General features: G+C 50.0%; 1 protein-coding gene across 1 annotated transcript in view; it reads left to right on the forward strand.

Moving 5' to 3' along the window:
* GALNT10 (polypeptide N-acetylgalactosaminyltransferase 10) overlaps window positions 1-25,264 on the forward strand; it is a gene marked incomplete at its 5' end in the record, with an annotated part of 170,428 nt that overhangs the window by 136,585 nt on the left and 8,579 nt on the right. Inside the window, 4 exons of the mRNA XM_005870605.2 lie at window positions 5,629-5,814; window positions 8,788-8,971; window positions 12,447-12,564; window positions 21,774-21,881. Of these exons, the coding sequence (XP_005870667.1) occupies window positions 5,629-5,814; window positions 8,788-8,971; window positions 12,447-12,564; window positions 21,774-21,881 (596 nt within the window). The remainder of the gene's footprint in view (window positions 1-5,628; window positions 5,815-8,787; window positions 8,972-12,446; window positions 12,565-21,773; window positions 21,882-25,264) is intronic.

The raw sequence follows: 25,264 nt of genomic DNA on the forward strand, positions 1-25,264 counted from the left end.
CTAGTGTTTATGAAGATGGGGGGAGGGGCCCCAGGGTTAACAGCACTGTGTCACAGACTCACTATATGATTCTGAGGAGGACCAGGACGTTTACCTTCTCTGGCCTCCCCAGGCCCCCCTGGGTAGGATGAAAGGACTGGCTGAAGAACGGCCGAGGGAGAATTGGGTGCATTAGGAAGAGCCTGCTCATTTGCAGGCAGGCAGGGTTGGGTTTTACACCTTGGCTTCATCTTTTATAAACTGTTCCTTGGGCAGGTTACATGGCCCATGCCAAGCCTCATGGCATCTTCTCTGAAATGGGGCCATAGCACCCTATTTGATGTATGTGAAGCAGGGAGCTCCGTGCACAAGGGTGATCATTGTCAGAATCATAACCATCATCTTCTTCACCAAATGTCCCTTTCGGCTCTAAAATTCTATGACTTTATGGAATGTCCTCGTCCAAGTGGCAAAAGCAGGCAACAATCCTGATTTTGTGTAAGTGCACTTTCTAATAAGGACAGGAGGAGCATAATTGCCCCTAAATAATGGCTCCAACGTTACCACAAGCTGTCAAAAGCCCTTAATTGCTCAGTCTGTAATGATGCAGCCATCTGCGTTCGGGGTGATTTCAGCCGTGGGGCCTGCCCGAGCGGGGCCCTCAGTGATTAGAGCTGGGCCGGTGGTATTTCTAATTCTGAGGGGAGTAGTGGTGTGCGGTGCAGGAAATTACCTCCTCCTCCAGTTAATGACTTACCAGTTGAACCCAGCCAAGAAGAAGCACTTGTCACAGTGACTATGGCTTTTTTTTTTTTAAAGACAGTTTTCCTGCCCCAACAGCAGCCTATCTGGAGAGTGATCATGCCTTTTGCTATCTTGTCTCAATGCCCAAGCAAGTCTCTTTTGGAAAGATTTAGTCCCTCAATTAGGGAAAATTGATTTCTGTTTTCTACAGAGTCACTGTTCCAAGGATAAGTGGGAAAGGGCGGGAGAAGCCATATTAATCTTTGCGAGCGAGTAAGAAGGCATCTGGGGTGTCTCAGTTTTCCAGCCTCCGCTGTATGTGTAGATCATCTTCTCTCTGTTTATCTTTTTTTAAAAAAAATATATATGTTTATATTGATTTCAGGGAGAGGGAGAGAGAGGTTGGAACATCAATGATGAGAGAGAATCATCTATCTGCTGCCTCCTGCATGCCCCCTACTGGGGATCAAGCTCGAAACCCAAGCATGTGCCCTGACTGGGAATTGAACCATAATCTCCTGGTTCTTAGGTTGACGCTCAATCACTGAGCCATGCCAGCCGGGCACAGCGAGTTGCTTTAAAAAATCTAAGTAAGTTGTAGTAGGGTAAGTAGAAGAGGCACAAATCATGCAGCAGTAGATGACTGTCGGCGTTGGGAAAACACGACTGGAAGGGGAGAGCATAAGCTTCTACAGGGAGCCAGCAACTTCCTGGCTGTATGACCTCAGGCCAGTTTCTCCTCTTCTCTGAGCATGAATTTTCTCATCTGTCAGATGCAGAGTATGATTTTATGAACCAAGGGAGATAAAATATGTGCAGCTGCTTTGCAAATCATAACCTTCCTTATGAGTGAAAGTGATTCATTTCTTTCCTGGGTTAGAAAAATAAAAGCTTCAGTAGGTTTTGGACACGCAGCCAGGGGATCCTGGCGTGAAACAGAGCTCCGCTGCTAACTGTGCCGGAGGTGGGCCCTTCCCTTCTCGGGACCTCAGCTCTCTGTCTATGAAATGAAGAGACAGAAGTACCCCAGTGGTTCCAGGCTGGCTGTGCATCGCAATCCCGATTGTGATCAAGTAAAACCAAAGATGCTGGGTGCTACCCTTGGTCTATCATATCACCGTTGCCTGGGTGATGCCCCGCAGCCTTATTTATAGCCCGCTCACCAGGTGGTTTGGACACCCCCCCCACCCTGATTTGGGGAGGGAGGGGCCTTCCAGTCTAAAGCCTGATGGAGGGAATTCAGAGCAGGATTTGGGCTTTGGTGAGGGAAGGTGGTCACCCCAGGGGCTGGCAAGAGCTCTGTGAGGCCTGGGCTCAGGGCCATTGAAGACCTTCTGGTCCAAACTCTGATTTCAGAGACAGCCCAGAGGAAATAAGTGATGGGCTCACTGTGCCAAACCGGGGAGCACAGTCCAATTCTCCGGGTCCCCAGTCAGGGACACTTCCACTACACTCCAGCTTCCCCAACCAAGAGGATGTGTGTTTTGACCAATATATTTTGTAATTGAGGTCAAAGTTACAAACAGTGAAAAAAATGTACAGATAGTATGAGTATACAGTTCCGTGAGGTTTAACAAATGTATACACCTGGGAAAGCAGCACCCCAATCAAGATATAAAAATTGCTTCATCCCAGAAAGGTCCCTTGTGCTCCCATTTTTTTAAAAAAAGTTCTCGCCAAAGGATATTTTTATTGATATTAGAGAGAAAGGGGAGAGAGAGGAAAAAACCATTGATGTGAGAGAGAAACATCAATCAGTTGCCTTCCGGGGATTGAACCTACATCCATTTGGTATACAGGACAATGCTCTAACCAACTGAGCCACCCAGCCAGGGCTGTCCCAAAGCTTTTTTATCCACTTATCTACTGATGGGCACTTGGGCTGCTTCACTAGCTTGGCTATTGTAAATAACGCTGCACTAAGCATAGGGGTGCATATATTCCTTTGGATTAATGTTTCAGGTTTCTTAGGATATATTCCCAGAAGTGGAATTGCTAGGTCATAAGACAGTTCCATTTTTTATTTTTTGTGGAAACTCTGTACTGCTTTTCACAGTGACTGTACCGGTTTGCATTCCCACCAACAGTGCACGAGGGTTCCTTTTTCTCCACATCCTCTCCAGCACTTGTTTGTTGATTTATTGATGATGGCCATTCTGATAGGTGTGAGGTGATATTTCATTATGCTTTAATTTGCATCTCTCTGATGTTTAGTGACATGGAGCATCTTTTCATATGTCTGACCATCTGTTTCTCCTTTTGGAAAGGTGTCTATTCAGGTCCTTTGCCCATTTTTTTAACTGGATTGTTTGTTTTTTTGGTGTTGAGTTGTAGTATAAATTCATAAATTTTGGATATTAATCCCTTAACAGATGTACCATTGACAAATATGTTCTCCCATTTAGTGGGTTGTCTTTTCATTTTTTTGATGGTTTTCTTTGCTGTGCAAAAACTTTTTAGTTTGATGTAGTCCCATTTGTATATTTTTTGTTTGTTTCCCTTGCCCAAGTTGATATATCAGAAAAAATATGGCTACAAGAAATGACCAAGTTTTTACTGCCTATGTTTTCTTCTAGAATTTTTATGGTTTCAAGTCTAACATTTAACTCTTTAATCCATTTTGAATTTATTCTTGGATATGGTGTAAGAACGTGATCTAGTTTTATTTTCTTGCACGTATCTGTCCAATTTTCCCAGTACCATTTATTGAATAGACTATCTTTACCCCATTGTATATTGTTGCCTCTTTTGTCAAATATTAATTGACCATAAAGGCACGGGTTTATTTCTGGGCTGAGAACTGGCTTTAAATACGGAGTCTTTCAATCTATAAATATTATTTATCTATTCATTTATTTGGGTCTTTATACATGAGATTACTACAAATGCTATTTTTGTTGTACTTTCCAATTGTGTTTTGCCAGTGTATAGAAATACAATTGATTTTTTTTTAGAATTTAACAGCCTTATGGAGATATAATTTACATTCCATAAAAATCACCCATTTTAAGTCTGTAGTTCAATGTGTTTTTAAGTGAATTTATGCAGTTGTGAAACTAATACCGTAATTCATTTTTAGAATATTTCCACCACTCCAAAAAGTTCTCTTGTGTCTGTTTGCAATCAACCCCCACTCCCAACCCAGCTTCAGCCAACCACCAATTTCCTTTCCTTTCCAGAAATGTCACATAAGTAGAATCATATATCTAGTCTTATATGTCTGACTTCTTTAACCTAGCATAATATTTTTAAGGCTCGTCCATATTATTGCAATAGCTTGTTTCCTTCTTTATTGCTGAATAATATTCTATTGTATGGCTCTTCTACATTTTGTTTTCCGGTCACCATTTTTTAAAAAAAATATATTTTATTGATTTTTTTACAGAGAGGAAGGGAGAGGGATAGAGAGTTAGAAGCATCGATGAGAGAGAAACATTGATCAGCTGCCTCCTGCACACCCACCACTGGGGATGTGCCCGCAACCAAGGTACATGCCCTTGACCGGAATCAAACCTGGGACCCTTCAGTCCACAGGCCGACGCTCTATCCACTGAGCCAAACCGGTTAGGCCTCCGGTCACCGTTTGATGGACATTTGGATGGTTTTCAATTTGGGGCTATTATGAATGTTGCTGCTATGAACATGAGTGTACAAGTTTTTGTGTGGACATGTGTTTTCATTTCTCTTGGGTGTATGCCTCAGAGTGGAATTGCTGGGTTATAACTGTGTTTAACTGTTTGAGGAACTGCCAGGCTGTTTTCCCAAGTAGCTACACCATTTTCATTCCCACCAACAGTGTATGAAGATGCTTATTTCTCCACATCCTGTTCACACTTGTTATTATCTGACTTTCTGATTATATCAGTCCTGGGGGATGTAAGGTAATATGGTGTCACATACTACTGATGACTTTCATTTTCCCTGATGATTGATGATGATAAGCATATTTTCACGTGCTTATTGACCATTTGTATATCTTCTTTAGAGACATACCTATTTACATCCTTTATCCATATTTTTAATTGAGGTAAAATTCACATAAAATTAACCATGTTCAAGTATTCAATTAAGTGGCATTTAGTAGATTTGCAGTGTTGTGCAACCATCACCTCTATAAAGTTTCAAAATATTTTTATCATCCCAAAAGGAGACCCCATACCCATTAAGCAGCCGCTCCCCATTCCCCGGGCCCCAGGCCCTGGCAATCACTAATCTGCTTTCTGTCTGTATGGATTACCTATTCCGGAATTTCATACAAATGGAATCATACAATAGGTGGCCTTTTGTGTCGGGCTTCTTCTACTTGGTATAATGTTTTTAAGATTCCCCCATGGTGTAGCATGTGTCAGTTCTTGATTCCTTTTTATGGCTGAGTAATAGTCCATTATATGGATATATTCTATATTTGTTGATAGCATTCATAAGGCATTGGAAACTTGGGCTATTTCCACCACCTGACTATTGTGAATAGTGTTGCTATAAACATTCCTGTATAAATAATGAGAAGATTGTTTTAGCTATTCTGGGTCCCTTCATCCCCTGCATTTCCATAAATTTTAGAATCAGCTGTCAATTGTCAATTTCTGCAAAGAAATCAGCTGTGATTTTAATCACGTTGACTCTGTAGATCAATATGGGAGGTCTTATTAACATCTTAACAATATTAAGTCATCTAAGAACATGAACTGTCTGTCCATTTATTTTGGTCTTCAGCTCCTTCCAATAAGGTTTTGTCGTTTTCAAAGTATACAGTTTGCACTGGAAAGGCGCAGTGAGGCAGTGTGCCGGAGAGCTGTGTCTCACTGTAAAGTGCAGTGCACAGGTAAAGGAGAGGTCACAAGAATAAGATTACTGAGCAGCTCTTCTTACCCACCGTCCGTCTTTCCTCTTCTGTCTCCCTCCCAGAGCACCTGAAGAAGCCGCTTGAAGACTACATGGCCCATTTCCCCAGCGTGAGGATTCTCCGAACCAAGAAACGGGAAGGGCTGATAAGGACCCGGATGCTGGGGGCCTCAGCGGCAATTGGGGATGTCATCACATTCTTGGACTCACACTGTGAAGCCAATGTCAATTGGCTCCCCCCCTTGCTCGGTAAGGGACTCTCCCAAGACAAGGTAGGCGACGTGGAATGAGCCAGCCGTCACTGGCCCCAGCCACAAAGGTTCCCTTGCCTGCTGAGATGCACCCAGCATGATGCCAGTGCACTCAGAAGTTCAGGAGTGCTCAAAGGGACCTGAGCAACCCATTCGGTCCTGTTCCTTCGTTTTCCAGAGAAAGGAGCTGAGACTCAGAGAGAGGGGAAGTGACTTGCCCAAACTCATACAGCACATTAGTTTCTAGTGACATGATTGCTCCCCCAGATTACCTCAAGGTTTCTTAGAAAGCAAGCCAAGGCTGTCTACCATTAAAAACCAAACTGAGAGCAGTTAATATCCACGGCACGGCTCCTGTGAGCCAGCAAGGTTGCAAGCATGGTCTCTAACTCTCACAAAACTATACCAGGTCAGACGTATCCCTTTTTTATAGTAGAAGAAACTGAAGTTCAGAGATATTGAATGATTCACTTATTCCCTTGGGCCATAAGTGTCAAAGTCACCATCTGTCTGGCTCCAAAGTCTGTCTTTCATGATTCCACATTGCCTCCCTAAATTCAGTCCTCTTTGGAGAGTTTATGACAACTACGAGGGAAGGATGATAGACGCAGGGCAGCGTGATGCAGGAGTCGTCCACCAATGCTTGGAGGACAGAAGGGAGACGCGAGGATTGGATGCCAGTGTCTCCTCGCTGGTTGGAGAACCAGGCCTGCATCCCCAGGTCTCCGCTTTGATAAAGGCAGTGCGTCGGTGTGGACAGTTGGACATTGAAGAGGAAATGTCCCACTGGGACTGGGAGTCAGGAGATGGAGGCAGATGGGGGGAGAGCTACCAATCCAGAGAGCAAGCGAACCCCTCAGAAGTGGAGGGATATGCTCTCCGTAACAGAAAGCTTAGGGAGCAAAGAGGACTGGAGTTTAGGGCGAACGTGAGTGTGCCTCAGAATCACCTGGAAGACTTGTTAAAACACGGAGTGCCGGGCCCCACCCCGAGCTTCCCATTCGGGGGTCCAGGGTGGGGCCTGAGAAGCTGCATTTCTAACCAGCGCCCAGTTGGTGCCAGGGCTGCTGTCTGGGGACCACGCTTTGAGGAGCACTGGTTAGGCCACCGTTCAAAGGAGAGGACAGAACCCAAAACCCACACAGCTGAGTGGGATAACCAGCGTGCTGGGTCCCAACACAGATCAGCATGGACCTTCGTGTTAGATTATGCACTTGTGTGTGGTTAGGAAAAGGATATAACCCAGATTCCCTGGTAAACAGTTGATTTCATTAAACCAAGAGGTCTGCCTCTGCCTCTCATGACTGAAAGAGAACAAAAAACAAGCCTCACCATAAATCGCCTAATTGATAATCCTGAAGGGACAACCCATTTGTTGGGTCATTCGGTGACTCATAAAGAGAATGGAGTGGTGGGGCAGGAAGCCGAACTGGTCGTCTAAATAGCCCTTAACTCTGTTTCTATGGAAATACATGAAGGTAATTTTCATAATCTGCCGACATACACGGAAGAAGCATCCCCCCTCTTTTTTTTTTCCTTTTTGCAATAGAAATGTGAACCACTGGTGTAGATTTAAAAGTCTGCCCTGCTAATATGATCAGCAGACAGAGCACATTATGGCTTTTGTCTCTGAAACCATTTACACCTCTGTGCACAGCTCAGTCTGCCTTCTTTGGAGAGCAAGCATTTCTGAGTGAGAAGGAATCAGCTCCCCAAAGGAAAAGCGCTGTTGATCATCATTTCCTCCATCATTATCATCATCATCATCATCATCATCATCATCATCATCATCTCATGGCTCTGCTAGTCTCCTAGCTTTCTAGGCCACATCCCCATTTGAATTTGATGATTCCGTGGTAGAACAAGCAGGCCAGGCATTATTATCAGCATCTTGCAAATGAGAAACCTGAGGGGCAGAGAGAACGAGGGAGATGCTCAGCTTTCCAGCGCCTGCTTCTGAGCTACTGTCAGCAACCCTGGTCACAGACGGCGTCGGGAGTACTGATCACGTGCTAGGCGCCTTGGCCTCTTTGTCTCTCAGTCTTCAGAGACCCCATGAGATAGGCGCTGTCTTCCTCCATTTTGTCGGCAAGGAAACCGAGACTCAGAGGCATCGGATGACCTTTCCCAAGGTTATACCGCTAGTAGGTGACAAAACCAGGATTCGAACCTGGGCATTCTGTCCCCAAGTGAGCCCAGCACTGAACGCTGCCGCGCTGATGCAGCCCCTTAACCTCTTACCTCTCACAGTCAGCCAGTACCCAGCAGAGCACTGTGTCCTCAGCCCAAACCCTCCCCTGAAGTGAGATTCCCCATGAATAGTGAGGAAGGGAGGCCTTCTCTAGCTCCTTCCCTGGAGAAGGGTGTTCTGCTTCATTAAGAATCCCCAGGGAGCCTGTCACAAGGTTGCTCCATCTCCACCCTCAGAGATTCCGCTTCAGTAGGTGGGGGAGGGGTAAACACACCCCAAGTAGCAGATGGCCACCTACTCTGACCCCACCACACTCCCCATTCCAAGTCTTGAATTTGACTCCTGGCCCAAAGCTGGGAGACACACACACACACACACACACACACACCCCACCACACTCCTCATTCCAAGTCTTGAATTTGACTTCTGGCCCAAAGCCAGGAGACACACACACACACACACACACAGCCTACTTGCCCCTCACTGGGAGATATTTGCCCCAGCAGCTCACTGACACCCCCGGAGGGGAATGCTGGGTCTTGGAGATGTTAGTTATGTAGCTGGACCAGGTCGCCCGTCTTAGGCGTCAGGACTGGGATGGGAGCCCTGGTCCATCTTTTTTAAAGCTTGCGCCCTCCCTTCTCCAGGATTCTCAAGCTCAAGTGTTCAGATAATTCACCCAGGGAACACATTAAAAATTCAAATAAGCTGAAGAACAGGGTCATGCACTTAGCTGCTCCCCATCCTGCCTCCCTAATGGGCATCTCTCGGCTTCTTCAGACCGCATCGCTCGGAACCGCAAGACCATCGTGTGCCCGATGATTGACGTGATTGACCACGATGACTTCCGGTATGAGACCCAGGCGGGGGATGCCATGCGGGGCGCCTTTGACTGGGAGATGTACTACAAGCGGATCCCAATCCCTCCGGAACTGCAGAAGGCTGACCCCAGTGACCCATTTGAGTGAGTATGAGTCACCAGGCTGGTCCCAGTAGCTGAGCTGACCCGGTGACCCCCTCCCCAACACACACAACTCAGGATCGCCAGCTCCCCCAAAAGTCCAGTGCAGAGGGGCCAGGGCAGATGTCCCCAACCAGAAGTACAGTCCATCCCAGCGTGTCAGAGCCTCAGCTCCTGGACCTTGCCCGCCTCTGCGCAGTTTGTGGCCATTGCCAACGGGGGCTGAGCAGGTTGCTCATGCTCCCTCCCTCAAGCCTCCAGTTGTAATTATCATTGTTGTCACCACTTATTGAACACTTTCTGAGCGCCAGGCACCGCGCGCTGAGCACATCACAGCCTGATCGTCTTTAACCCTCTCAACCTTTATTTAAATTAGTATCCACGTTTTCCAATGTGGACATCAGGGTTACAATAAGTTACCTAGGTCATACAGCAATGAAGTGGCAAAGGCGCAGAGGTGGGCTTCCCTGAGGAAATGGAGGGGGCCGGGGCGATGGAGCTGCGTGAGCAGAGCCCCGGTGCCTCTTCAGCGGGTCAGACATTCATTCTTCTCCTGACCTATGTCCTCAACATGGTCCAGCACTACTAGCAGAGTCGGAGTCAGAGAGGAGGCGACACCTGCCCAAGATGACACATAGTAGAGGCTGAATCAGAATGGGCTGCTCCAGGAAATGGAGTTTTTAGGGTAACCAGAACCCCCTGTATGGTTTGACCCTTTGCCATGAGCCAATTCATAGGCTCTAAGATTTGAAAGGTGCATAGGTTGGGGCTTGGCCCGTTCACCCTCCTCACTGTGGGATGAGGAAAGGGCACATTCAGGTCGTGCAGTTGGTTAGTAGCAGAGGCCCAGCCAGTTTCCTCTGAGGCCTGTCTCCTCATCTGGATATTGAAGGGTTGGCCCAACCCCAGAGCAGTAGCTCTCAACCCTGGGTGCCTATTGGCATCATGTGCAAGTCACCCTCCCCCCTCCCCCCCAACCAATTACTCCAGAGTCTGGGGGTGAAATCTGGACATCATTTTTGTTTGTTGTTTGTTAATTCTCACCCGAGGATATTTTTTCCATTGATTTTTAGAGAGAGTGGGAGGGAGGGAGGGAGGGAGGGAGGGAGAGAGAGAGAGAGAGAGAGAGAAACATTGGTGAAGAGAGAGATATCAACTGGTTGCCTCCTGCATGAGCCCCAGCTGGAGCCAGGGATCAAACCTGGGTTTGTGCCCTTGACCAGAAATTGAACCTGTGACCCTTTGGTGCACAGGCCAACACTCTAACCACTGAGCAACAGTCGCCAGGGCTGGACATCATTGTTTTTTGAAGATCCCAGGTGATACTGATGTGTGACCAAGGTTGAGAGCCCTTCCTGAGGGGCTCTCCCTCCGTTGTGTCCTCTGATTCCTTCCAGAAGTCTCTCCTCTATATTGCACTTGGACAAAACCCAGGGGAGAGGCCACAAGAGAAATCCTGGTCATTTTCTGCACACCTCCCCATGGTGCCAGCAGACGGGCGATCTGTAGGCACAGCGTGGGGTAATGATGTTTGAAAAACTCGGGCTTTGGTGGTACACCCCGGTGTGAATTGCGGCTCATCCACTTACTCCCTGCATGCCCTTGCGCAGAGTGTATAGCATTTCTGAATTTCAAATTCCTCCATCTGAAAAGGGGCTAGTGATAGGGCTTTGTGAGAGCTGGAGATAATGTCGGTCAAGTGCACCGCAGACACTAGACACTCAGAATTGTTGTTATTGCAGAAAATAGGTCGGGCTGAAGGAGAGGCTCCCTCTGGAGTCACAGGCTCGAGCATCCAAACACCTTAAGGCCAATTGCCTACCTGTTGTGAGGACTCCTCATGAGGCAACTCCTTAGCCAGGCCCCTGGCTACCGGCCAGGCTGGTTTTTGAGTGCAGAGTCTTGAGTTTGATTTCTCATGAATACACCCCTCCGAGCAGCGTATTTAAGAATCCAGCCAGAAAACCCAAACCCACAATCTTCAGAAGACAGGAGAGAGTTGATACCATTGCCACCTTATCCTCTTACAGTCCTAGGTACTTTCAGAAATACACTAGCAAGGTGAGCTAGGAAGTGTCGCTGTAGGTCTGCTGTGTAAACGGGAAGCAGCCTCATTGAGGTTAAAATCAGCACCGTCCAGCAGAAATATGCAAGCCACATATGTACTTTCAAATCTCCTAGTAGCCACGTAAAAAAGGCAAATGATGAGGTAAAATTCGTTTTGGTAATACATTTTATCTAAGCTGGCATAGCTAAGATATTCCCATGTTAGCATGTCACCAACACTGTGAAATCACTAATGAGATCTTTGTGTACTTTACACTTGCAGCACATCTCAGTCCAGACCAGCCACATATCAGTGCCCCATACCGGGCAGCACAGGGCCCAGTGGTTAAATCCCTCTTTGCAGACACACCGCAGGCGAAGGAGAACCCAGGGTGCAGTGAGGGTTTCCCATCCTTTCACTCAATTGCCCCTTCTCGACTGCCCCTCCCTGACAGGAGGTGGTGTGCTGTGGCCGTGAGGGGTGTGGGCTGTGGCCGTTTAGAGGGTTAAATCCTGCTTAGTGGCTGTGAAGCCTTGAGCAAGTTACGCTGTACCCTGGTTTCTACCTGCATAAAATAGGATCGTAATGATGAGGCCTACCTCCTGGGGTCTACGTGAGGAGTGAGGTGGTTTCATTGCTAAATTAGTTCGTTACAGCACCTGGGATATTCAAGCCCTTGGTCATAGTCAAGAGGACCCCTTTTATTTTTGTGTGTTTTCTCATTGAGATTTTAGAGAGGGGAAGGGAGAGAGGGAGAGAGAGAGAAACATCTGCACTCCCAGAGGCCCCTGTGACCCCACCTGTCTTCTGGGTCCTCTGTCCTGAGGCGGCTGCCCCAGCCGGCACTCAGCGAGTGAACTGAGGAGCGTGGGCGAGTGGAGTTCACCTTAGCCCCGTGTGACTGAAAGATCAGAGGCTGCGGCTTCCGTCACCTCTCAGCAGAGCAAGTGTCTGTGCTGAACAGACAGAGCCCTCACCAGAGCAGGTCCGAAACGCAGGTCCCGAGGCTCCTTCCCCGCAGACGGTTTTGTGGGTCTGGGGGAGGCCCAGGAAGCTGTATGGTTTCCATCGCTAAGACATTTGACAGCCCAGCCAGACTCGGGAAGGCCTAGTGGGAGGACTGGGGGGAGAGAGAGAGATGATTCAGCTACAAGGTTCATGGGGAGAACATGCTGTGATATCATTTCACAAGGATTCCCTGGTGTTAAACGTGTAGGAACGTTGGGTCCACTTGGTTAAAATGTAGCATTTATGAAGGGAAGCGTAGGCAAGAAAGACAAAGGCCTGGGCCCTCACCCGGAAGGGCCTGGGATTCCCTGCAGAACACGTGGGCTGTGTTCATGGAGCAGCGGGACCACCATTGCAGGGGAACAGCAGTGTCCGTGTGCTCTCAGGTCCACGTCTTCACACCACGCTCTGCTTCCCTGACAGGTCTCCCGTGATGGCCGGTGGACTGTTCGCCGTGGACCGGAAGTGGTTCTGGGAGCTGGGCGGCTACGACCCAGGCCTGGAGATCTGGGGAGGGGAGCAGTATGAGATCTCATTCAAGGTGAGCCAGCTCCTGGGAGCCCCCTTCTCCTGGCACAGCCCCTTGGCCGCTGTGCTGGCACAGCCCCTTGGCCGCTGTGCTGGCAGGTCGCCCGCCTCCTGTCTGTCTGAGCCTGGAAAGAGAAGGCCGCAGGGCTCCTAAGGCGAAGGAGTCACAGTCTCCCTTTCTTTGTGGGACTCTTGTGGGTCTCAGGTGAAGATCAGGTCTCTCTGAGGGGAAGGTTAGCCGTGTGGTCAGCCAGGACTTGCTTCTCACATCCCCAGAACCCCCGGTAAGGTGTCTCCCCAGCTCACGAGGGATGGCCAGTGGCACAATGTGGCTGAGCAAGCGTAAGAAAGATGTGGGCTTTGGGGTGAAATGGGCACATCTGTGTTCTGAGTTCTCACCAGAATGTAAACTTCACTGGGGTAGGGATCTTGGTGTGTTCCACTTACCGCTGCATCCCAAGTACTGGACGTGTGTCTGACACAGAGAAGACACTTCATACATGTGTTGGTTGAATACTCAGAGCAGGCCTGTCACTGGCCAGAGCCACCTCCTTGGGCAAGGAGTCCCCCTTCAGAAACTCACTTTGTGGAGAACAGTGAATGGAGAAAGATTTGCCCAAAGGACTTCCTAAACCCAAAATGATTCCATTCTGTGTGTTTTTTAAAGGCCCGTCTAATGATGCTCATCGGGCAATTACAGCACTACAAATGGCATTTTCTCCACACAGTGTATTTACAGAGGCCTCGGTAATGAAGCCATTTTGGAGGTCTGTCACGGGGAGGCGGGAGGAGGCTGGCTCCTGCTTCCATTTGATCCAATTATGTCCTTCACCTCGAGGGAAAGAAGACGGTGTAATGAGGAGGCTCCCTTCCCCTCTCCTGGCTTTGAGAGCATGAGTTCCCGGATCCGTAGCAGCCCATCTGCCAGTGCATTGTCCGAGGCCCCTGTGGACAGCCCGCCACGGTGCCGAGCGGACAGGAGAGCTCAATCCTCTGCTGGCAACGCCTCCCTGGAATGCCAGCTGCTCCATCTCAGGCCGAGCGGGCATTTACAAAGGGCCAGATTCCCTCTGATTTATCTCTGCTGAGGTCCCGTTTCTTCTTGGTGACGGAGAAGAGAGACGGGTATGAAAGGCTGAGTGTATTTTCAGAAATTAAGACAAGTTGATACGTGCCAACAGCACTGATGGATTAATAATTTGACTCCAATTCCAGACTAGACCATCTATCCTGACGGGAAAACCTCAGAAAAGATGTCCTAAAGGCTCAGATTTCTAGAAGAGTCATTGACCCTTTTCTTCCCCTCTTTCCCATCCTCTCATTTCTCTTAGCCAACAGAGATTTTTTTTTTTTCCAAAAGGCACAGTCACGCTATCAGCACCTTGTCCTCCTACCCCATTGCATTAGTCTGGACTCTCGGTTACAGGTGACCAAAATCCTAGTTGAACTGATTTAAGCAAAAAGTCAGAATCAGTTGGCCCACACACTGGAATTCCAGGTAGACCCTCCAGGCCCGGCTGGATCCAGGGACTAACTCGTCCCAGTCTCCATCCCTCTCGGTCCCCTGGCTGAGGTTGGCTTCCTGCGCAGGCAGGCGTTCTCTCTGTGGGGAGTTCCTCTCTCCCATCTTCCTGTACAAGTCCCCACGTTGTGTCTCATTGGCCTGCTGGTCCCTTACCTCCCTGAGCAACGTTCATATTGGTCAGCTACAGTCACATGTCCATCCTGGAACCAGGAAGATGGGCCGGCTCCCCAGAGGAAAGACTGGCCACTGTATCCAGAAGGGGGAATAGATGTGGAGCAAGGGGAACCGTAGATGTCCACCTCCCCCAGCCCAACAGCACTGCTCATTGCCCACAGGCCCATCTTTGGAGGTACACACTGTTCACACTTTCCTCAGTCTGGCCACTTCACACTCAGCCTTCTGGGCTCAGCTCTGTAGATGGCCTCCTCTCCGCCTCACCTAGCTCCCTGGGTTCAAATACCTTGTGCTGACATGACCCAAGGGTTGGCCTGTCTTCCCCAATGGACTCTGAGCTCCTGGAGGCTGGGGGTGGGTCTTGTCCCATCTCTGTACCCCAGGGCCTCGCCCATGCTGACATGACCCAAGGGTTGGCTTGTCTTCCCCACTGGACTCTGAGCTCCCTGGAGGCTGGGAGTGGGTCTTGTCCCATCTCTGTACCCCAGGGCCTCGCCATCATAGTGTTTTAAATAACTGTTACTGGCATTGATTCCTATCTGATTATACTTTTTTCACCCTGCCCTCCCCAGACTCACATCACCATCTCTGGGTAATAGTGGTGTGCTGGGAAAGGTGTCGGTGAGAAGGCAGGGCGCTGGCCTCTCGTCCCTGCTCGCCATCCACGTGGGACCTGGACCTATAGCCTGACCTCTCAGGCCCTCACATCCCAGATGGTGCTGAGGTACTTTTCCTTCCTCCCCCACGAGGTAGGATTAAACAAGATGCTCTCGCACAGGCGCGAGGATAGTTTGGGCTGGACATGGCAGTGGCAGGGAGCAGAGAGGGGGCCACACAGTGTCCCCAGGAGGCCGGGTTAGGGTAGCTTCAACTCTGAGACCCAGAGAGAGAAGTATCCACACGACAATGTGGCTGAGCAGGTGTAAGAAAGATGTGGGCTTTGGGGTGATGTAAATGGGTATTTCTCTTATTAATAGCAGTTTGGCAAAATCTGTTACATTTCACAGCAAGTACATTCTTTGACCCAAAATTCCATGCCCAGGAGTTTACCTGAGAGACAGTGCATAGATGAGCAAAGATTTAGGTAGAAGCTATTTATTGAAGCGTTACTTACAATAGGGGAAGATTGAAAATGACCCAAACGTGCGTCCTCGGGGGATAATAAGGTAGCGCATATTCCAACAGTGGAATACTCTACAGACGGTGACTTATGGTGGTTCCGCTGTTACTTTAAGGTGGTGCACAAGCAGCAAGCATTCGGGAGAAACCGTACTTAGATTTTGAAAAGTGATCTTTTCTTGGGCTGGTGGTACGCTGTACAATACTCTCCATGGTGCTGGGCAGCGGCAGCCACAGCTCGTCAGCCATGCACACGGTCACCAGGGTGCACAACCAAATCTCCACAGTGGATCCACTGTGTTAGGTGATCTTGCCCACCTATAGGCTAAAGAAGGAAAACATATGTAGGTTTTCAGCTTTCTGGGCCCATCCCCTCTCCATGTATATCCCAACACTTGGGCCATTTGCAAGTTCAGGGCTAGGATTTCCCACGAGAAGGGAGTCCAGGGAGAGCAGAGCCCTGAGTGCGTCTCCACAGGGCGGCTCTGGGGGCAGAGATGTGCACCGGCCCTGGGAGGGACGGAGGGGGGAGGTGGTCTGAGGGTGCCGTGGGCAGACTGGGAGAGCAAGGTGGTGGTGGAAAGCCCCGGGAGGGGCAAGGGAGAGCCATGTTCCACCTGAGAGGGAACCCATCGCATCCGAGTAGCTTAGAGGCCTCAGATGAGTGCTGTTTGCATTATTTGACACCAATATCCTTACCAAAAGCCAAACCGGTCCCAGACTGGGCAGATTTAAACAACAGAAACACTCAGGTTTCTTTGTCATAAAACTCACTGCATCCTCAAGAGGATGAAGTGAAAATCGGGTGTGTGAAAGCAGGTAGATGCACCCAGAACCTGGTCAAGGGTGGCGTGGAGACTGGTGCCCTGAGTGGTTAGGGGACGAGGCCAGGGTCCCTTAGCTAGACAGGGGCAGAGCCAGAGCTGAGTGAGTGACCGAGGACCTTGATTGCCAGCCAAGGGTGACCCCTGTGTTCCGCAGGCACTGCGAGTGCTGATAGGGTCTCTGCGGAAGAGTATGAGGGTCAGGATCTGGCTTTAGAAAGATTAAACCTCTCCCTGGAGGCCTTCGATCTGCCTGGTTCTGAGACCCAACCCCGATTCCACCCGGGGCTCTGCCATGCGTGAGCTCAGGAACCATGGGGAAGGCACTGCCCCCGGCTTGGCCTCAGTTTCCTCGCGTGTCACGGTGTGATGGTCACTCCCCGCTGGGTGGTTATGCGTGTGCTGTCTTTCCAAATACAAGTCAAAACCTAAAGGATCCTGGAGCTTTACTGAATTCATTTATTAAATATTTAATTTATTAATTTAGATACACATATGCTTAAAGCCAAATTGTATAAAATAATGCATTAATTTAGAAGTAAATTCAAATGGTTTTTACTAGTAAATATAGTAAAATTGTCTTCCCTACACTTTTTACCAACAGTATCCAGTAACCATTATAAACAGTCCAAATAGCATGAGTGAGGTCCCAAAACAGTATCTTGATGTTCACAACAAACTGATACATTCACAATCATAGGAACTCCGGAAGACATGGGTCTAACGCCCTCCTTTTCTGAGGGCAGCTGCGGGCACACGTGCAGTGCCAGCCCCCGGGCAGTGCCAAGTGTCCAGGTGGCACCACAGGGGTGGCTCCCAGTCCTCTGTGCTTCAGAGTTACCTCCTTTCAGCCTCATCGCAACCTGGGAGGTGGGCACAGTAGTTCATCCTGTTTTGGAGATGAGGAAACCAAGGCTTTCAGACCCACAGAACTTGCCCGGATTGTGAGTCTGGCGAGGAGCTTGGACTCTACCTCACTCAGTTCTGTCTTACTCTGGAGCCCAAGCTCCTAACGCTGCCCTCTGTTCCTCCTACGCACACAGATCATGCAGAGTAATCGGTGGCTATTATTATCTTCTTATTTCCCCAAAGGGCAACTGGATAGGATTTGAACTCCATAGGGGTCCTCGGCCAAGATGCCAACAGCAGAAGATGGGGCTGGCTGCCGCCTTCCCCCCAGTCCCGTCCCTGGTTGGCTTCCAGGCAGCCGTTCCCTTGACAGAGAGAGGTTTCTCCCCAGCCCCTGCCCAGCCCGACCAGCCCTTCCTTCCACCGCCCTCTCTCCAGGCCCCATTGTGTCTTCCTGATGCGCATCGCCACTCGTCTCTCCTCCTCCGTTTAGGAGATAAGAGCAAGCAATTGTCTTTTATAGACACTGTAATGAAGCCTGTCATCACACAAAAGAAGTTTGCTAATAAAATAAATCAAAGCAGCAATGGCAATGAATGGGGAGCAAGCTTTTACAGGAGATTTGTGCTCGTCTTGTGGCAGGATGCTTCCAGTGAGAAGGCTGTTCCCCGGCACCCAGCTGACGGGCTCCGTGGAAACCTTCTGGTGGAGCAAGGCTCCCAGAGCAGGCAGGGATGGGTGGGGGCTGGGACAGGGCCGGGAGGGAGGGAGGCTAGAAAGCTGACAGCAGAGAGGGGCTGCACAAGTGTCATCTCAGTGGCCTGTAAATGCAAATACGATGGGGTCCAGTCAGACATGCTGGCTGTGGCCGGCACTGCGACTCCCCCTTCTCTGCCACCAACTGGACTCCTGTGCCCGTGTGTAACCGGGGGCAGGGGGAACGCACTTGCATGCCTGGCCCCCATGGTGCCCCGTGACTGTGCCCCCACCCCCACCCCATCATTCTCCTGGTCAGTTGCAGGTTCTGCCACCAACTCAGTTAGAAAAACTACTTCTTCTCTCTGAGCCTCAGTTTCTCCATTTAGAAATTGGACCATAGGACAAAAGATGTGATGGCGTTGGGCCAAAGGGCAAACTCCAGCTGAGGACAGGGCGGCTCCCAGGTGACTGCCTGGCATGAGGTCACGAGCTGGCACTGGGACCGCAGAGTGGTGTGTGCCGTGGTGTTTGTGCGTCTTGAGTGGCTGCTGCCCCAGCTGTGAAGGAAGTGGGGCAGAGCCCTAAAGGTACACAGGTAGGTGGCCAGCCCTGACCAGCGCCCCAGCCCAGGGCGAGTCGTGACACTGTTCTTTGCCTCCAGCTTTTATCGTGTCTTTGGAAGGAGAGCCCCCTCCAGTCTTGGGGTCCCGCCTTATAACCAGTGAGCACCACAGTGTTGACGCTGTGTAAGGGGCGTTCCGGGTGGCAGAGCGAGGTCTGAAGGGTTGGGTGTGCCTCGCACGGCCCTTCTCAGCTGCTCAGGTGCTCACAGGCCTCACAGGAGTAGCAGCATCTTACTGAACAGGTGTGTGTGACTCTAAAGGCAGTTCCCACCCTGAACAGCCTCAGTGGCGCTGCCCAGGTGCTCACAGGCCTCACAGGAGTAGCAGCATCTTTACTGAACAGGTGTGTGTGACTCTCTAAAGGCAGTTCCCACCCTGAACAGCCTCAGTGGCTCGTGTCCAGGGCAGGGAAGCCGTGAAGCAAAGCCATCGTCCAAAGCCAGGACTCCTCTGGGCTCTGGACATTCCTCTCAGCAGATCAAGGTCACCCCAGTCCCTCAGGAACCTTCAGGCTGGTGGCCAGCGTGGTCAGGGCCAAAGAAACCCGAGGTCACAGCAAAGGACAGGATTTGGAAATTGATCATCTCTGCATTAGGGAAGGTTCCTTGCCAGGCAGAGCGGAGACACAGCCTCGTTAGCTAATGCGAGTTTAATATGGAGTTGAGAGAGCTGGACGCCAGCCTAGCCAACTGCCCAGGAGATGTTCAAAAATAGAACGAAGGAAGGTGTCCCCCACCTGCTCGGGGCGCTCCACCTCCCGAAAGGCAGGGGCCGCCAGGCAGCGTCCTGGGCAATCTCCTCCGGACAAAAGCATCCCTTCGACATCCGTCACTTTGTGTAAAAGAAGAGTTATTGTTATGGGATCCTGGCGCCTGATCAGTATCTCCTGCTTTGCAAATAAACTTCTTGGCTTGGCCTTGACATTAATCTACCATCAGGAGCCCATTATCTCAAGACCAATGTTCTGTTCTATTGACTTGCTCATGGTTTTTTTTCTCCCCCAAGATCAGAATATAATTGCATTTCTCCAGGCAGCATGTCCACTAATTGCAGCCCCATACACACAATAGCCCCTTGTGGAAAGCCCAGGACAGGGCACATCGGGGTGGATAGAGAGAGCGGCTGGCGGGGGGTCCAAGGGGACTGAGAACCCTCAGGTGCATGAGGTAGAAGGAAGAATGGCCCTTCTAGAATTAATCAAGACATTAAACAAACCCCCAGTATCCCATTGAGCAGTTCAAGCTGAAAATAGTTCTTTGACAGAATTGATGGTGTAAGTGTACCCACTCCTACTCCTCATTCCACAAGTGAAGGCGTATAGTGACAAGATTAATAATAATGTCCCGAATCCAGCTGCGTCCCACCATTGCCACAGCCTCCAAACCATGACCGAAACCGAGAACCACAAACCAAAGCCTTGACGGCCTCATACCTGCAAGGGCCTCCCAGGCCTTCCCTCCCCAAGTCTGCACCCTCCCGGCCCTTCTGTTTGTGAAATAGAAATTGGATTGTGTTGTCTCCCTCACTGATGACTTTTAGCACAGACTCCCTATTCTGCCCTTTAGGACCCTTATGCTTGTCCCCACACTTGTCTTTGACCTCCCCTCCTATCACTTCTCCCTCTGCTCCCTTGCTTTGTTCAGTGATTATGCTAAACCTAGCCCTACCCCAGGGCCTTTGCACTTGCTCTTCCTGCCACCTGTTCACTCACCCCTCAGATCTTTATGTTACTTTTACCTTCTCATCATTTAAGTCTTGCCTCAGATATCCCCTGCTAGATGAGGCTTTCCCAGACAGGTAGAGGTGACAGAGCAGCCCACACATCCATTCAGTGAGTCTATCCAGTGACCTCATTTTGGTTTCCTTACAGCACATATCACCACCTGAAACTGTCTCCCTGTGTTAGTTACCTACTGCCACGGGGAGAAAAGTACCCCCCAAACATAGCATCTTACAGTGGTTATTACTGAAAGTTTGTGTGGGGCAGGGATTTGGGAGTGGCTTAGCAGGACAGTGCTGCCTGGGGCTGTCTTGAAGTTGGAGTCAGAGTGTCAGCCAGGGCTGCCATCATCTGAAGGCTTGACTGGGGCTGGAGGATCAGCTTCTAAGACCGCTCATTCATTGACTGGCAAGTTAGCACTATTAGCAGAAGGCCTCAACTCCTCCGCCCTGGGCCTCACCATAGCACTGCTTGAGTGCCCCAAAGCAGGTGTTCCCAGGGAGTAAGGTGGAAGCCTTATCATTTCTGCAGTGTCCTGTTGGTTACACAGCTCAGTCCTCCTGTGACCGTTCTGGGAGAGAACTAACATGGGGTATAAGTACCAGGAGGTGAGGGGGTCATTGGGAGGGCCGTCTTATAGACTGCCCCCCCCCTCCCCGCCAAGAGCAGGAGACCTGGCTGACTTATTCACCACTGTATGTGCCCAGCACAGTGTTTGGCACATAGCAGATACTCCATAAATATTAGTCAAACGTATGAATGAATCATGTAACACTGCTGTGTCTGTGTGCCAGTCTGTGCTAAGCACTTTCCATGCACTGTCTCATCCCCCAGGCCCACCCCATTTCATCCTTTGCAGATGAGGAAACTGAGCCTCAGAGGAGTTAGTACCTCGATGGAAGTCACAAAGCTGATAAGTGGCTGAGGCAGGATTTGAACCCAGGACTGTTGAGGAGGGTCTGGTTAGGCTGGGCCCCTCAGTGGGAGTGAGTCAGCTTTGATTGTACTTAAACATTCTCAGATTGCAGCCAAACCCAGGAGCTCTTTGTGATGCCAAGTATGGAGGGAGAAACATCAGGCCCCTCACTGCAGCGATCCCAGCTGCACGGCTTAGCTGGCCAGACTGCTGAGAGGTGAGGGCAGGGCACCTGCTGCCACGGCTCAGGGTGACCCAGCGAAGAGGCAGACATCCAGGAGCAGCCTCCAGACCCGTGTGCCGCCCTGTCCCCTTGCGTCCCTGCCCCAGGCCTCACTGAGCGGTCACCTCGTCCTCCCCACTGAGCCCCCATGCCGGGCCTTGGAATTCCTCACAACAGCACAGCATCCACGTCTAGAGCTCAGATTCCAGAGTCGGCGAAAGCCGAGTGTGAATTCTGGCGCCACCTCTTGCTCACCCTGTGACCCTAGACACGCCTCTAGCTTCTCTGAGCTCGGTGTCCTCATCTGTAAAACGGGGCTCTGTCCCCACCCGGGTTCCAGGTGTCCTGACGAGGCTGCAGTGCAGTTGTGCACATGAAGCTCGTGGCGTCGTGTCCGGCCATGAGGAAGCACTCGGTGCCGTCAGCTGTTATCACGCTGCTGTCCTCCGTCCCTAGTTCTATAAACGGGGCCTTCGTGGACAATCCAAGCTGATGCTTTCGATGAATTGGAGGCAGGAATATCATCTTCTCTCTCCCTTTCACCCTGCAGGTGTGGATGTGTGGGGGCCGCATGGAGGACATCCCCTGCTCCAGGGTGGGCCACATCTACAGGAAGTATGTGCCCTACAAAGTCCCCGCCGGTGTCAGCCTGGCCCGGGTAAGCTGGCGGCTTCGCTGGAGGGGGTGCGAGGGGGTGGCCTAGGCCCATTAGCAGAGCAGAGACCCTCTAAGGCACCTGGGGCCGCAGGCCAGATAATCCCTAAGTGTGCCCCCACCGCTCTCCAGGAGAAATCCGTTGTAAAAGAACTTAAAGCCCTGTTTACCCACTTAGTACCTACCTGTGTGACTTTGGGAGGCTTACTTGACTCCTCTGAGCCTGTTTCTGCTTTTGTGTAAAGGAAGTTAATTTTTCCCAACTCTTACTTAGCATTGCCAGGAGAATTAAGGCGATGGCACCATTTCCCAAAGTGTGACGGACAAGATGGTTTGAGGCGGTAGATACAGGAACATTTTATTTACATGTGTTTAAATTAATGTGGACGAGAAATTAACATGTATTCGTGTAGCAAACTTGTGATGTCACAGACATCGTGACTTAGAGTAAAGCTAAAGCGGGTGCAAAGTTAAAGAAACATGTTAGGTAAATGTTACTGCAGGCTGAGTGGTGTGTATGGAGACACGGTACTTAAAACTTCCTGGCACAGGGGCCGTTAATAAAGGTCAATGTCTCTCTCTTCTCCCCACCCCTCCCCACTTTTATTGCCAAAGATTCTGTCAAACTATTTCATGCCTTCCAGTGGGTTGTATTAATCATTGCTTGAACTTCATTGGCCACTGGCGACCAATGTAAATCCGTTGGCCAGAGGTTTGGGTTTTTTCAGGAGAGGGGTATGAGTGATAGTTCACTAAACTTTAATAATACATTTTAAAATATTAAGTGTCTTGACAAAACGAATCAAGGTGACCACAAAAGAAAACCGAAGAGAATGGGGTGTCCCCCGAGGGTAAAAAGGGTCACGGAAATTTGGGGGAGCTGGAAAGGTCACCAGCACAGCTTTGCTCGTGGACAGCCCACCCCACTCTTCCACCAGACAGCGCCCCCTTGTAAGCCTGATTGGCATCAGCCTCCTCTGCCCAGGCCGCTGCCGCCCCCTTCCTGATCACCAGACAGTCGAGGATGTGCAGGATTGTAGCCCCTGGGTCCAGGGAGAGCCTCTGTCCTGCAATTTACAAGAAGACAGAGATTCCCAGCGCAAGGGTCCCACCAATTCCTCCCCCACCCCCACCACACACACACACACACACACACCCCCCTCCATCAGTGGCTGTCTCAGAGGCGGCTGGCTAGGGCCTATGGAGCCGGCGTTGAGGGAAAAGAGAGCCGGCAGCGCTCTCTAGTGGTCAAAGGGTGCAACAGCAACTGCACCCGCCATCCGCGCTTTGGGCGGCTCCACGTGACGCAGCGATGGGTTCTAGATCCAGCAGAAGAGGCAGGAACCACAATTCCTCTGAAATACCATTTGCAATCTCAGAGAAGGTGTCAGGCACAAAACAGCGCAGTCTCTCAGCAAGCCAAGACCGACCCTTCCAGTTCTTAGGGACGGCGGGACCATGGGGACCCCTCTGACCCCTGAACAGAGCCGTTCCCCAGAGCATCCTCTCCCTCTGCAGAGCTATCATCTGCGATCCGCCGGGTAGAGAGGCACTACCGCCTCCGGCTTATGGAACTATAGATGGATTCAGTGGTAACAGCTAACTGTAGTAACAAAAACTTCCGAGAGCTAGGCAGCTTGCAGAGCATCTTACGTATTTATCCAACTTAATTCTTATTTGCTTTTAATCCCCATTTTAGACATGAGGAAATGAAACATAGAGACATTAAGTCCAAAGAGCCAGAATTCAATCCCACCCTAGGCCTGTCTGAGCCTGAGGCAGCATTCGTCCCTTAAATAGCGACTGCTAATGTTAGTGCCAGCTTTCATGTCAGCATCAGCTTCAGCAAGACGGGAAGTGTATTTCAATGTTATCGGAATTCTGTGTTTATATATTTTCATTTATTTTTGTCTGTACTGGATCGGTTTCCTGTGCCTTTCCACCAGTTGACAGTCTGCGTGGCGCCCCATGTAAGTTTGCGGGACCACGGAGCTGCCTATGTAAGCTCCCCTGGCGTCCGATCCAGTGTCTGATACCCTCATTTAGTTGCAGATCAGATATTAAATGTTTGCTCCGTGTTTTAACAACCAATTCCTTCTAGAGCATTATCTCTGGGAACATCATTTTGATGGATTTGAGGAGAGAGATTCCCAAAGCCCTGAGAGGGACTGATAAAGAGGGCAGCCGAGGTCTTGCTGAAGTTGTGCCGACTCCGGGACAAGCAGCCAGACAGCAGAGAGGAAGCGGAGCAGGGAGGAGGGGCTCGCCTCCAGCTCGCCTGCCTCCGGAACAAGCAGCCACTTGGTTCACGAATTTGCTAAAAGCCTTCTCTCTGCCTCTGGGAAAGGGGTCTTAGGGAAGGCAGTAACGGGAACCCCCTCGAACTTGGCAGAACAAAACTGGAGACTTACTCCAAGGGTTGAGCAAATCTCTGTGATCCCGGCACAAGAAGAGCAGGACTGGGACCCAGAACTAGGAAGGTGTTAGGAGGAGGGATAAGAGGGCCGCACAGCCCACTAAAACCCCTGGGTCCTTTCCAGGGTTCTCGTAAGTGGAGATAAGGGGATAAATGTGAAGTCCTTCATTTCGGTCCAGATACTCAGCTGCACACAAGTTCAAGATCTGGGAGAAAAGGCTTATTAAGTTATGTCTGGAAAATGCAATATTCATTAAAATAGTGATTTTTTTTCTTTTTTCCCTTTTTTTATTGAATTTATTGGGGGTGACATTGGTTCACAAAACCATACAAGTTTCAAGTACACAACTCAACAAAACATCATCTGCACACTGCATCGTGTGCCCACCACCCAAAGCACAATCTCCGTCTGCCCCCCCTTCCCCCACCCTTTGCCCACCTCCATCCCCCTTTCCCTAACAAAAAAAAAATAATAATAATTTTAATATCAACTAAAATTTAAACATATGTGATTTGCTCCTGTAAGAATAACACTGTGAATGTCAGCACCTTGCCTTGGTCAGAGTGGCCACCCTCGCCTGCGGCTTGAGCACATTAGTGAGCAAAGGACCTGGGGCGAGGGCAGCCTGGGAAAGAGAGAGTCAGGCCCTTCAGGCCTTCAGCTTCCTCTGGGCACAGTCTTAAATTAAACCCAGCTTTGCCATGCAGGGGCCTGCTGGGGACAGCGCTGTCCCTGACCTCTTTTCTAACCCACTGTTGACCTCTTCAGCACTCAGGAAGAAGGCGGTGACAAGGAAGTTCCTTAGCTTCCTAGTCCCAAACTCAGAGGCAGCACAATTGAGGAGTTGGTGAATCTTGTCTTTGGTACCAGGGCCTCCTCCTATTGGCTTCCTTCCTCCTCACTCGGGAGTCACTAAACTGTTTTCGTGTGGCCCGTGAGCTAAGAATGATTTTTACATTTTTAAATAGTG

This window comes from Myotis brandtii, unplaced genomic scaffold, assembly GCF_000412655.1.
Source record: "Myotis brandtii unplaced genomic scaffold, ASM41265v1 scaffold32, whole genome shotgun sequence".
Lineage (NCBI taxonomy): Eukaryota > Metazoa > Chordata > Mammalia > Chiroptera > Vespertilionidae > Myotis > Myotis brandtii.